The sequence below is a fragment of the Hypanus sabinus genome, chromosome 10, assembly GCF_030144855.1.
Source record: "Hypanus sabinus isolate sHypSab1 chromosome 10, sHypSab1.hap1, whole genome shotgun sequence".
NCBI lineage: Eukaryota > Metazoa > Chordata > Chondrichthyes > Myliobatiformes > Dasyatidae > Hypanus > Hypanus sabinus.
Genome location: NC_082715.1, coordinates 129,408,864 through 129,423,409, shown reverse-complemented (window position 1 = coordinate 129,423,409; position 14,546 = coordinate 129,408,864). Strand labels below are relative to the sequence as shown.

The 14,546-nt window shown below is 39.6% G+C and overlaps 1 protein-coding gene across 1 annotated transcript in view; it reads right to left on the bottom strand.

The window, feature by feature from the left end:
• Positions 1–14,546, bottom strand: part of slc22a16 (solute carrier family 22 member 16) — a gene marked incomplete at its 5' end in the record, with an annotated part of 63,245 nt that overhangs the window by 36,697 nt on the left and 12,002 nt on the right. Inside the window, 2 exons of the mRNA XM_059981301.1 lie at positions 5,465–6,017; positions 8,541–8,658. Of these exons, the coding sequence (XP_059837284.1) occupies positions 5,465–6,017; positions 8,541–8,658 (671 nt within the window). The remainder of the gene's footprint in view (positions 1–5,464; positions 6,018–8,540; positions 8,659–14,546) is intronic.

Here is a 14,546-nt window from a genome sequence, read left to right as displayed (position 1 = left end):
AGGCAGTGGATGTTGTCTACATGGACTTCAGTAAGGCCTTTGACAAGGTCCCGCATGGGAGGTTAGTTAGGAAGATTCAGTCGCTAGGTATACACGGTGAGGTAGTAAACTGGATCAGATATTGGTTCAATGGGAGAAGTCAGAGAGTGGTAGTGGAGGATCGCTTCTCTGAGTGGAGGCCTGTGACTAGTGGTGTGCCATAGGGATCAGTGCTGGGTCCATTGTTATTTGTCATCTATATCAATGATCTGGATGATAATGTGGTAAATTGGATCAGCAAATTTGCTGGTGATACAAAGATTGGAGGTGTAGTGGACAGTGAGGAAGGTTTTCAAATCTTGCAGAGGGATCTGAACCAGCTGGAAAAATGGGCTCAAAAATGACAGATGGAGTTTAATACAGACGAGTTTGCGGTATTGCACTTTGGAAGGACAAACCAAGGTAGAACATACAAGGTAAATGGTAGGACACTGAGGAGTGCAGTAGAACAGAGGGATCTAGGAATATAGATATAAAATTCCCTAAAAGTGGTGTCACAGGTAGATAGGGAGTAAAGAGAGCTTTTGGTACATTGGCCTTCATAAATCAAAGTATTGAGTATAAGAGTTGGAATGTTATGGTGGTTGTATAAGGCATTGGTGAGGCTGAATTTGGAGCATTGTGTACAGTTTTGGTCATCGAATTACAGGAAGGATATTAATAAGGTTGAAAGTGCAGAGAAGGTTTACAAGGATGTTGCCGGGACTTGAGAAACTGAGTTACAGAGGAAGGTTGAATAGGTTAGGACTTAATTCCCTGGAGCATAGAAGAATGAGGAGAGACTTGATAGAGGTATATAAAATTATGATGGGTATAGATAGAGCGAATGCAAGCAGGCTTTTTCCAATGAGGCTAGGGGAGAAAAAAACCAGAGGACATTGGTTAAGAGTGAAGGGGGAAAAGTTTAAAGGGAACATTGGGGGGGGGGTCTTCTTTACACAGAGAGTAGTGGAAGCGTGGAATGAGCTGCCAGATGAAGTGGTAAAAATGCGGGCTCACTTTTAACATTTAAGAAAAACTTGGAGAGGTACATGGATGAGAGGTGTATGGAGGAATATGGTCCAGGTGCAGGTCAGTGGGACTAGGCAGAAAAATGGCTCGGCATAGCCAAGAAGGGCCCAAAAGGCCTGTTTCTGTGCTGTAATGTTCTATGGTTCTATGGTGTCTGTTTTGTGGCTGCCTGCAAGAAGATGAATCTCAAGGTTGCATACTGTATAGATAATTCAATAATAAATGTACTTTTAAGTGTTTTTTTTACACAAAGATGGTAGGTGCCTGATATGGACTACCAAGGAAAGTGAGGGAAGCAGACACAACAGAAGTTTTTCAGAGACATTTAAATAGGCCTATGAACAAGAAGGGAAAGGAGAGACATTGACTGGGTACAAACAGATGGGATTAGTTTGGATTGGCATTAGACATCAAAAGCCAAAGGGGCTGTTACTTAACTGTACTAGTCTCCATTCTAATTTGCATGCAGAATAACAAAAATACACTTAAACAATGAGCACTTGACAACAAGTGTTGTCCTATGATTTGACAAAAGCTCAGCTTCTAATGAGTTTTCCTGCTCTTCATTCCTAGATATTCTCTAATGCAGGGGTTCCCAACCTGGGGTGCAAGATGGAATTTCAGGGGGTGCGACAAAGAGTCGCTTGCGTCCTTGAGTGACGAGTCACGAGTCATCACTCAGCCAGCTGCCAGTGTGCCTTGAGAAGTGGTAGTAACGTATGCCCCAAGCACACTCCAGTCTCCCGCTGCCTGAGTCGAGAGAGACGTAAACTCACTCTAGTCTCCCGCTGCCCAACTCAGCTCTGAGGATTCTCATCAATGTTACCTGGGAGCTACACCTCAGAGTTGAGGAGTCTCATCAATGTTAGCTAGAAGGTTACATCTCAAGAGTTAAAAACCATCTCACAATGCCAAAATCTTTATACACCCCGAATCAACCATCAAGTAACGACTTCGGGTTAAAACCAAACCTGCAGACAGTAGGTAAATTATTCAATTATATAACTTTAAAAAGCCGCATTTTGATCAAAAGCAGCTGAAGTCATTCATTCGTATTTGTCTCAATGCATTAAAGAAGTTTTTGAATTTCAAAGGTTTTTTTCTCTTAAAAGATTTTGTTCTTGAATCGATAATTTTGAATTGTGTTAGTTGAGGTATCATGTTTAGCAATGAGGACTTTGAATCGTGTGATGGGAGTTCATAACTCCGGTAATCATCGGAAATAGGTGTGTAAATTCAGTAAAGAGTAGTCTAATAAGTCATGTCGTGTCCCTGTAGCATTTCCATGATGATGATTTAGCTTGGTGTAACTGCAGATAATATCGTAATATAATATTCAAAAGCGTATTTCTTGCGATACTTTGCTATAGGCGTGTCTGGTTGAGTAAAGTGGTCATCCCTGACTTAGTCAGATAGTTTTTCTCATATTGGCTCATATTTTTCTCTTTACCCTTAACCCTTCATCATGTCAAAAAGAAGGAAATGGAATGATGACTATGTGTGCTTTGGTTTTACTTGCACAACAGGAAATGGTGGCTTGCAAAAACCCCAGTGCATTCTTTGTAGTGTTGTGTTTTCCAACTCAAATCTGAAGCCATCCAAGCTTCAGGAGCACTTCAAGAACAAGCACTGCGGAGCTGATGTTGAAGGACATGATGTTGGGTCATTGAAAATCAAAAGAGCTCGTTTTGATTCACAAGGAACTCTTCCAAAAGTAGGTTTCATTTCTGTTGAAAAACCACTACTTCTTGCTTCATACCAAGTGGCATATAAAGTGGCTAAATCCAAGAAGCCCCATACAATTGCGGAAGATCTCATCAAGCCATGTGCATCCTGGGCAAAAAAGCAAGAAAAAAATTTGAACAGGTGTCCCTATCAAATAATGTCATTCACAACTGAATCAGTGATTTGAGTGAAGATATTTTGGACCAAGTCCTCTTAGATGTCAGAGCTAGTCCTCTTAAAATCTCTATTCAGTTGGATGAGTCAACTGATGTCTCCAGTTGTAGTCAACTCATCACATTAGTGAGTTATGTCAATGATAGTGCTGTGAAGGAAGATTTCCTGTTTTGTAAAGATCTGAAAACAAACACAACGGCAAAGGATATGATGCAGCTGGTGAAAGACTTCTTTGCCAAACATGATTTAGATATCAAAGTCATTGGTTCTGTGTGCACTGACGGGGCACCTGCAATGCTTGGAAATAAATCTGGCTTTTCTGCATTGATGAAAAAGGAGATTCCAGACCTGCAAGTTACCCATTGTTTTCTTCATCGGCATGCTTTGGCATCAAAAACATTGCCTCCAAATTTGAAGAAAGTCCTTGATAATTGTGTGAAGATCATCAACTGGATCAGGGGGCGTGCTTTGAACCATCGCATCTTCAAATCATTTTGTGAGGATCTGGGAAGTGAGCATTCAGTTTTGCTTTTCCACACAGAAGTCTGTTAGTTGTCACGAGGACAAGCTTTAACCCGCTTCTTTGAACTGCGGGAAGAAATCAAAGTTTTTCTGGAGGAGTGTGTATGTGATCTGGTTGAGGCAATGGCATCACAAGAATTCGCCCAAATGCTGGCTTACTTAGCTGACATTTTCACTCATATGAATAACCTAAGTGTTTCTCTTCAAGGAAAAGGGATAAACATATTGAAGGCTTGTGAAAAGTTGAATGCCTTCAAAGAAAAGTTATGTCTTTGGTGTTGAAGGATCGAAAGAGGCAGTCTCTCAAATTTTCCTTCACTAGAAGAGATGGTTGATGATGCTGGATCCATAACACCTACTGTGTGTGAAGAAATTGTGGCTCATTTGGAAATGCTGTCAATGTTTGATGGATATTTTGCTGCTAGAGACCTGAAGATTTCAGAGGAATGGATGATTGAATCCATATTCCTACAATTTGGAGAAGATGTCAGATGATGAAAGCTGAAGGAAGATCTTAATGATTTGCGGACAAATCGAGCTCTTGAAATGCAATTTGAAAGCAAGACTTTAGAGGAGTTTTGGTGTGCAGCACTGGATATGTTCCCAAGACTTGGTGGAAAAGCACTCCATGTCCTCATTCCATTTGCAACAACATACTTGTGTGAATCTGGATTCAGTCCTCTTTTGTCAATCAAGACAAAATCTAGGAATCGCCTGAATCCACAGGCAGACCTGCGGATCGCAGTCAGCAAGGAAGTTCCACGTTTTGACAAAATCATGAGTGAGAAGCAGGAGCAAAGAAGTCATTGAATTTTATGTTCACAATTGGGATTGATATTACTGTTTACAATTTTTTCTGAATGAATTAGAATCTAATTGCTTGATTTATATTTGCATTTTATGCACTGAGTTAAAAGCTTATCTTTTTAAGTTCAATTTGTTCACCCGCAGTATAGTAAGTGGTTCAATTTGTGGTTCAAGAATTAGAAATTAGACTTCTTCATCTTCAAATGTGATATTACTTTTGTAGGGGGTGCGAACATGTTAATCAAACATTTCCTAGAGGTGTGGGGCATAGAAAAGGTTGGGAACCACTGCTCTAATGTGATGGAGTTCGACATTTGTGAATCAAGCCAAAAAATGGGAAAAAATCCAATGACTGTTAAGAGCATGACCTATGAGTCAGATTCTCTTCCAGTAAGTCAAATTTGATACCTCTTATTTGAAAAAAAATCTGCATTAAATTCTCCCATCCCCCATCTAGTCTCCAGCAAGTAGCATTAAAAATAAATAACTCAAACAAGAACAAAATATTGTATCTCAGTAGAAATCTTAGGTCTGATACAGATAGAGATTTACACAGGAAATTGAATTCCAATCATTCAAATGATTAAAACCCATTTCTGCAGTGCATTGTTCTGGTATGGTTTCTTATTCAGCAGGATGCTATGCATAACAGTCATACCTGCATTTACTCCAACTATCAAATCCTAAGGAACTTTTTTTTTAATTAAAATATTGATCTTCAAATATGTTAGCTAGCATTAACAAATGAAATTAGATCCATTGGATTGTTCGAAGTGCTTTGACCCTTCAGTTTTCATTACCATCTGGGGTACACTTATTATGTTACCAGTATAGTTTTTACCACTATAGAGAGAGCCTTGGTAAAACTAGTACTAATTATCTCCTTTCAGAAGTGTCTAGATAAGCACCTGAATCATTTAGGCATAGGAGGCTAAGTGCCAGAAGAGGGGATTAATATTTGTAGGTCTCCACTGGTTAGCACAGTCAGCTGGGCCAAATGGCCTCTTTCAGTGCTACATGAATCAATGACTAAAATTCAACAAGAGATGCAAAACCATCTAACGTCCTTTGGCAGCTAAACATGTAATTCCTGGATATTAGATGCCAGGAAGATAATAATGGACTGCCTATTTTACTTACCTTCAGATGCCAGGTAATTTGTGTTTCATTGCAAACATGCTCTTACCTGCTAGAAAGAGGTTCAGATATTCGTTTCCACCCAGATTGACAGAGCCCAAGGAGCTGACATAATAGCCCAGACTGCCTGTGAACCACACCAACCAAATGGTTATGGTCCTCTTAACCAAGTCACAGGTACGGAAAAGATCCAAGATGCTCATTTTCTTTTGTTTGATCTTGTGTTGATTATTTGCAACTTCCTTGTCAGTCGAATCTTCAGGACTATTCATCTGCATCACAGAGAGGTGGCAGGGGATCTTAACTCTGTTCCATTGAGCAATTCTGTCAACCAGCTTCTGGACATCTTCAATTCGCCCTTTAGCCAAAAGCCACCAAGGTGTCTCAGGTAGCAACCAGCAGAAAAAAATGAAAGGAACGGTCACAATCGACAGGATAAGTTGGTAGAGCCGCCAGGTCCGCACTAGGAATCCAACCAAGGCAACTACCATAATGCCAACAGCAAAGTATGCATGGACATGCATGGAGGCCCAACTACGAGCTTTCAATCCGGTATATTCTGTCACATAAACAAATACTACCACAAGGTAGCCACTGGCAACCTGTAACAAAAAGAGAAAATAAAACATGTAATGCTTGCTTCTAATTTCATTAAGTTCTTCACCATTAAAACTTTTAAATGACCAAGGATCCTCATTTTACTATTTCTACATCTTAGTTAATATACCGTTCAGCTGGAATTAGGATTTGTTATGTAGGAAAATGTTATAATGATCTATTTCCTGTGTTTTGATTGGATATGAACACATATGCCCACTAATGCTGTACTCCCACACCCTCAGCTAAAGGGAACTGATCCATAACAGCAGAGTAACGCAGCTCTGGAACAATGGCAACTACAAAGATTGTCATTGTTTTCCATCACAAGAAATAGCAGTTGATACTTCCGTACTAGGCATTTGAAGCAACAATGCATAAATTGCATCTATAAAAAGTCAACAACTTGCAGTTTTATTTTTTATTAACACACTAAAGGGATTCTCACCCAAAACTGTTTTTTCACGAGCATTAAAGATCCATCAAATCAAGCAGACGGGTAGGACTTTAGGATTAAAAGGGTAAATTTAAAGTAAGTACAGCCACAAAACAAACTTGTGTTTCACGCTGACTGATTCAAAGATTCAAAGTACATTTATTATCAAAGTTTGTATGCAGTATTTTGATTTGTTCCTTTCCACACCTTGTGGCACATCGTGCAGCGACCTTGCAGTTTCTTTCGCATTTTTGTCTCTTTTTTTTACCAGGCCGAGTTGTTAGCTTTATGCTCAACCCAGCACAGATGAAAAGCGTACAAGGTGCCAACTGGATTTGAACCTGGCACCACTCATCACAAAGTCCAGTGTTGATGCCTCTACACCGGCTGCCCACTATGCATCCAGTATATAACCCTGAAATTCAATTTCCCCACAGCAGCGAAACAAACCATGGAACTAAACCATTCAAAGACAATCATCAAACCCCACCTCCCCCATGCACAAAAGGATTGTGCAAACAGCATTAAAAACAATGAGCAATAACAAAAATTATAAAACACAGAATCAAAAGACATATTTCAGCTCAGTGCTGATTAACTATAGACTGCCCTGAATCAAAAATCTTCCAAATGTAACAAAATATTATTCAAGTGAATAGACTATGAAATAATAGAGCAGAATTCAACTTTAAGCTGCCAGTTCCCTAAAAAAATACTCAAGTAGTTACTTCAAAATTATTCTTCTGAGGAGTTCCTGTATTCAGAGCAGCTTCAAGCAATTTGTTTCTCTGCTCTCATCTCTGTAACTTTATCTAACATGTTTTCTCTTTCCTAGCTCTGTGAAACAACTTTAGATAAGAACCATTAACTTTGTTTCTCTTTCCATAGAAGCTCCTGGATCCGCAGAATATTTCCAGTACTTTCTGTCTTCGGCTCATTTTGTGGCTGCACAGTGCCGATTTCGTGAACCAAACCCAATCTTGTATCGGTAAGCCCCTCCACAGAAATTTTGGTTAGTTATTTGCAACAATAAGAGGAGGTGGATCTGCAGACAATTTTTCTTTTACTAATTAAGTTATTTAAACATTTTGTACAGTTAATTTTTCTGGAACAAGGTTGATATGGCTGAAAGCACGAGTGATTATCCAAGATGCAAGTTTAAATCATTAATCTACATTGTAAATACTTATTTCACCCATGCCATAATGAGGAGACACCAAGTGGATACACAGTAATTTGAACAGGACAAGTGAGATGGCTACAGTGGGAATCAAAACTGGTCATTGTTATCCTCTTTGCTGTTTTCAGAAGTCAGATCAAACCTACTGTATGCTCTGTGGCCGTGATGTCCTTTCAGTAGCTTACTAAATAGTTGACATTTAAAGTAGCTTGCTCTTCTTATGGCCTACTCCACCCATTATTCATAACTCAGGAAGCCTCTGTATTCAAATCTCAGTCAGAATCATTGCTGTATATTGAAACAAAGCTTTCCCTGCACTAACCACGTCCACCTATTCCAGTCTAAATAACAAACCATCTGTTTTCTTGTTAATTTGGTCCTAAAACCACATGCTCTAGTTTTAGTTGTAAGTCTACCAGCCAAATCCTACTGAAGGCCTTTTGAAAGCCCTAGCATAGTATGTTATAGTAATTTAGTAGATATACTAATTATTTAGTAAGTTTAGATAGTCATTTTTGGGGTGGCAGGGTGGAGATATGCCTCTACCACAGGGGATGCAAGGCGTTCCTTCTCCCCAATAGCCGCCCCACCAATCAGGGTCACGTGAAGCCACGGGAGCAGGTGGCAGATGGTCGTACGAGCAGCTGGTTCATATCACAAGTCCTGGGTATGCGACCACTGACGCCAGGCAGACAATTTCTGAAGAGTATTGATAATTGCTGGGGTCAGCCATCTTGTAAAGACACTGCCCAGAAGGCAGCAATGGCAAACCACTTCTGTGGAAGCACACACAAAATGCTGGGGGGACTTAGCAGGTTAGGCAGCATCTATGGAAATAAATAGGTAGTCAACATTTCAGGTAGGGACGCTTCCTGTTTGCAAGAAATGAATGTGTAGGGCAGTTATACATACCAGAGCCAAAAGGAAGCGGACAATGATGAAGCTGTAGTAATCATTGGTGAATGCAACAGCAACTCCAAACACAAATTGAGCTACACTTGTGAACCACAGTATTGATCGTCGACCGAATCTGGACAGGTTTTAAAAGAAGAGGTTCAGAATGGCAATTTCTAATATATGAGACTTAATGAAATATAGCAGTAAGTATAAGCTTGTGCAGCTTCATAAATACATTCATCTCACAAAATTAATAAGTATCGATTTGTGTAGTTCTAGCACACCATAAACTTCCTGATAAAAACTGCCATTGTTTCAGATAAGTGGGTATGTTCTATTGAGTTGATACCCTCTATGCTGAACAAGTAAAGTGCTTTCCCATTGACAAAAAAAAATCAAAAGATTTTCACCTGGAAAAAGAATTAGGTGGTAACAACAACCATCTCAGAGGAGAGGTAGAATTTCAGAAAAAGCATTATAGGAAAATAAGACAATAAAGAACAAATCTAGTAATCTGAAGAGAAACAGACAGCACCTTTACATACAGTGCCTATAAAAAGTATTCAAGTATTCAACCCCTTTGAAGTTTCCAAGTTTTATTGTTTTACAGCATTGATTTGGCATTTTTTGACACCGATCAACAGGAAGAAAATTATTTCGTGTCAAAGTGAAAACAAATCTCTACAAAGTAATCTAAATTAATTATAAATATAAAACATAAAATAACTGATTGTACAAGTATTCACCCCCTTCAAGTCACTATTTAGTAGATGCACCTTTGGCAACAATTACAGCCTTCAGTCTGTGTGGATAGGTCTTTATCAGCTTTGTACATTTGGACACTGCAATTTTTCCCCCATTCTTCTTTACAGAACTGCTAAAACTCTGTCAGATTGCCTGGGAATGATAAGTGAGCAGCCCTTTTCAAAACCAGTCACAAATTCTCAATTGGATTGAGGTCTGTACTCTGACTTGGCCACTCCAGGACACCAATTTTGTTGTTTTTAAGCCATTCCTGTTTAGCTTTGGCTTTATGCTTGGGGTTATCATCTTTCTGGGAAACAAATCTCCTAACTCGCAGTTCTCTTGCAGACTACATCAGGTTTAACTCCAGAATTTCCCTGTATTTTGCTGCATTCACTTTACCCTCTACCTTCACAAGCTTTCTAGGGCCTGTTGCAGTGAAGCATCCCCACAGCTTGATGCAGTCATCGCCATGCATCACAGTAGGAATGGTGTGTTTTGATGGCGTGCAGTGTTTGGCAGTCTGATCACCAAAAAGCTCAATTTTGGTTTCATCAGACCATTAAAACCTTCTTCCACCTAACTTCAGTCTCCCACATGCCTTCTGACAAACTCTAGCTGAGTTTCATGTGATTTTTTTTTTCCCAACAGTGGCTTTCTCTTTGCCACTCTCCCATAAAGTTGCAACTGGTGAAGCACCCGGGCAACAGTTGTTGTATGCACAGTCTCTCCCATCTCAGACACTGAAGCTTGTGACCTGTCCAGAGTTGTCATAAGTCTCTTAGTGGCCTCACTCACGAGTCCCCTTCTTGAACAGTCACTCAGTTTTTGAGGATGGCCTGCTCTAGGCAGATTTACAGCTGTGCCACATTCTTTCCATTTCTTGATGATTGACTTAACTGTACTCCAAGGGATATTCAGAGACTTGGAAATTTTCTTGTATCCATCTCCTGACTTGTGCTTTTTAATAACCTTTTCACGGAGTTGTTTGGAGTGTCCTTTTGTCTTCATGATACATGGATTTTGTTAGGATACTGACTCACCAGCAGTTGGACCTTCCTGATACAAGTGTAGTTTTACTAGTCAATTGAAACACATTGACTGCACACAGGTCTCCAAAAATAGACCATTTAACTAATTATCTGATTTCTGAAACCAATTAGCTACACCAGTGATGAATTGGTGTGTCATATTAAAGGGGGTGAATACTTAATGCAATCAGTTATTTTATATTTGTGTTTGTAATTAATTTAGATCACATTGTAGAGATCTGTTTTCACTTTGACACAAAAGAGTCTTTTTCTGTTGATCAGTGTCAAAAAAATCCAAATTAAATCCACTGTGATTCAATATTGTAAAACAATAAAACACGAAAACTTTCAAGGGGGGAGGGATGAATACTTTTCATAGCCACTGGATATACAGATGGAATCTGAAATTAATTTGCAAATTCAAATATTAAGTCCCAAAAATACCACCTAATCTGGAAGTAAGACAATGTGCTGGCAGAGAAACCAGAATCTCAGTGAAATAAAAGATTCAAGATTGGTTAATGTCATTTCCTGTATACAAGTGTAAAGGAAAACAAAATAATTCTTAATCTGGATCCGATGCAGAACAAAAAAAACAGTAAGATGAAAGACACAATAATAAAAAACACAATAAAGATAAACACATAAGATAGCTCGCATACATTGATTTTTGTCCATAAAGCAAATCTAGGCACTATACATAAGTTGGCTGATAGGAAATGATAAAGCAGTGGTGGTAGGGGTTTAGTCATTTGAGGGGTTGATTGACCTTACAACTTGGGGAAAGTAACAGTTTTTGAGCCTGTTTTTAGCCTCCTCCCTGATGGAAGTGGGACAAACAGTCCACGAGCAAGATGGGTGGGATCCTTCATGATGTTACTGACCCTTTTTGGTCACCTTTCTCAATACACGTCCCTGATGGTGGGTTGACTGGTGCCAGTAATGCATTGGGCGGTTTTGACTACCCATCGTAGAGCTATGAAAATTATAGAGAATTAAGACAAATAATTGACTTCCGATGCTGTGGTCATTTTCATGGTGGTTACTTCATATTTCCTTATGACAAAGAAAGAGGCTATTCAGCCTCGTGAGTCATTGGTGTCTTCCAAGACAATCTCACTATTCCATCTGTTTTTTTGAATTAATAGTTCAGAGGGTTGGACTATGCATTTTGGCTAATGAGTTTGAATCCTGCCATGACAGTTGGAGAACTTAAATTCAATTAATTAATTATTCCATAATAAAAACTGGCAATAGTGTTGGTAACAATGGAACTACCAAAATCCTATCTCAGTTACAATGCCGTTTGAAGAAGGCATCATGCTATCTTTGTATACTCTTGTGTATACGTGATCCACATACCCAAGGACCTAAAAATCCTGTGAGCTGCATCAAAATACTGTAACTCAACAGGTCAACGCCCAAAGCACTGCCACCTTTGTTACGTAGGACTGAAGCACCCTTTTCAAGAACAGGGAATGAGCGACATAAAATACGGAACATTCCCGCACAGTACAGGCCTTTTGGCCACGACGTGCTGACACTTTAACGTATTCTATTTACCTACATATCTATTCCTCTGTTTCCCGTTGACTGCTGTGAAGTCTGTAATACACCTCAGCAGGACGACAACTTGTTTTCTGTTCCATAGCTATATCCATGTGACCTCATCTGAGAAGCCATCAAGGGCATCCTCCCTCAATACAGAAATAATGCATTGATTTACTAAAGTCGCGATACCACTTCCTCTCATACATTCCCCTCTGCCTCGCCTGAAAATTCTGTATCCCAGGATACGGAGTTGTTAGTCCTGCCTGTTTTTCAACCACTGCCAACCATTTCATCCCACATCCCAAAGACCCATGAGATGGTAGGTAAAGTGGCTACTGTAAATTGCCCCTACTGTGTGTGTGAGGGGAGAATTGATAAGAAAGCTGGAGAACAGAAGTCATACTCATGCTTTGGGTTCTTAAATATTAGGATGGACTCAGTGGGAGAAAGGGCTCGTTTCCAATGTGTGTAACTCTATGATACAATACCCAACATCCCACCTGTCATTTAACAGTAGTTTAAAACCCTATCAGTAAAGGACAATGTACCAGTTCCCTTACTAAACGCCTGCTATACTGCATGTTAAGCTTTCAGTGTCTTGTGTACAATAGTACCAGATCTATTTGAATTTCAAAACCTCTCAGTTTCTTACCATTTAAAAAACTCAGTTTTAAGTGGATGACCTCACAAGGTGTCCTATCAGCCATATTCACAGTGTACGTGTATCTCCCCAAAGTCGCAACACATCCCCATCACCATTCATATTCTCACCGTTTCATATCATCAGCCAACTGGAAATGTTGGTCTGACCTGCTCATTTAAAATGGTGATGTATTGTTTGAAACTGCAACAATCCCGATGGTAACACACCAGATCCAGCTGCCAAGTTGATGAGGACCTGCTTATTCCTGTTCTCTGTATTCCATCTATTAAACAATTCTCAATCCACACTACTGTATTAACTTGCATTCCATTCATCTAGTTTTGTTCAGCAGCCTCTTGTGTAGAACCTATTTGAAACTCTCCTGAAATCCAAATCCGATGATTACCCTTGTCTGCCCTGCTGGATGTATCCTCCAAGAACTTCAACAGATTTGTCAAACACAATTTCTCTTCAATTAATCCACATTGAGACTACACAATCACATTATCATTTGCTAAGCACATTCTTTATTACAGATTTCAGCATTTTCCTGAGCACTCATAGGTCAAGTAATTAGCCATTTTCTCTCCGCTGCTTTCCTAAAGAGTTGATAACATTTCCAAATCTCCAATCTGCACGACCACCTATCAATCTATTGAATTGATACCAAAATCTATTGAATCTATTGATACCAAAGCTACCTCTGAGAAAATGAATCTCAGTGTAACACCTGTGTAGTGCTTGTCTTATCTCGTGTGACTGGTCACTGTACTCTATGAGAAAAATCAAATTACATAGTGTTACTCTAGGTGCCAGCAGGCCATCAGAAGCTCTGGATATTGTAAGGAGGCAGTGAATGGAAAACATACACTTCGGGAGGTAAGTTTTGTTTACAAAAAAAAAGATATACAAAGTATTTCCATGAGCAAGAACAACTCAAATTTCCAACATTCTGTTAGGTTCCGAATCTCAGAAATCAACAAAAAACAAATTCTTGTTTAGTTGGAATCGGTGATATTCAATAGAATAATCTTCGTTGCTCCGATTTCTCTAGCTAATTAGATCCAGTGTTATTCCCTATTTAGAAGTTTGCAGACTAACCTTTCCTTTTTTTAATCCCTAGTTAGTTAGAAAACTAACTGAAGTCCTATTCTTAAATATTATGGTTAACTTCAGTTTCAGTCAGTATGTCTACAAGCTGAAATTCAAATTCAAAAATTATATATCTATACAGCTTAACTCCTTTCATGGCAATTTTCCAACATCTCAACTTTTAAACAAAGTAATTCTCATTCAGTGCCTTATCAAAATCTTTGCAAAAATAATTGCAGAAAATGAAATTCAGATCCTTCAAATGAAAATCTTATATCCAACCATACTAAGTCCTCTATGGCATGAAACATATCATTCCTCTGCTGCTTCCTCATCTTGGGTGGCTTGCCATCTTGATACAACACACACAAGGTGCTGGTGGAACACAGCAGGCCAGGCAGCATCTATAAGGAGAAGCGCTGTCGACGTTTCAGGCCGAGACCCTTCGTCAGGACTAACTGAATGGAAAGATACTAAGAGACTTGAAAGTAGGAGGGGGAGGGGAAAATGTAAAATGATAGAAGAAGATCGGAGGGGGTGGGATGAAGCTAAAAGCTGGAAAGGTGATTGGCGAAAGTGATACAGAGCTGGAGAAGGGAAAGGATCATGGGACGGGAGGCCTAGGAAGAAAGAAAGGGGGAGGGGAGCACCAGATGGAGGTAGAGAACAGGCAGAGTGATGGGTTGAGAGAGAGAAAAAAACAAACAACTAAACATGTCAGGGATGTAGTAAGAAGGGGAAGAAGGGCATTAATGGAAGTTAGAGAAGTCAATGTTCATGCCATCAGGTTGGAGGCTACCCAGCCAGTATATGAGGTGTTGTTCCTCCAACCTGAGTGTGGCTTCATCTTGACAGTAGAGGAGGCCATGGATAGTCATATCGGAATGGGAATGGGGCGTGGAATTAAAATGTGTGGCCACTGGGAGATCCTGCTTTCTCTGGCAGACAGAGCATAGGTGT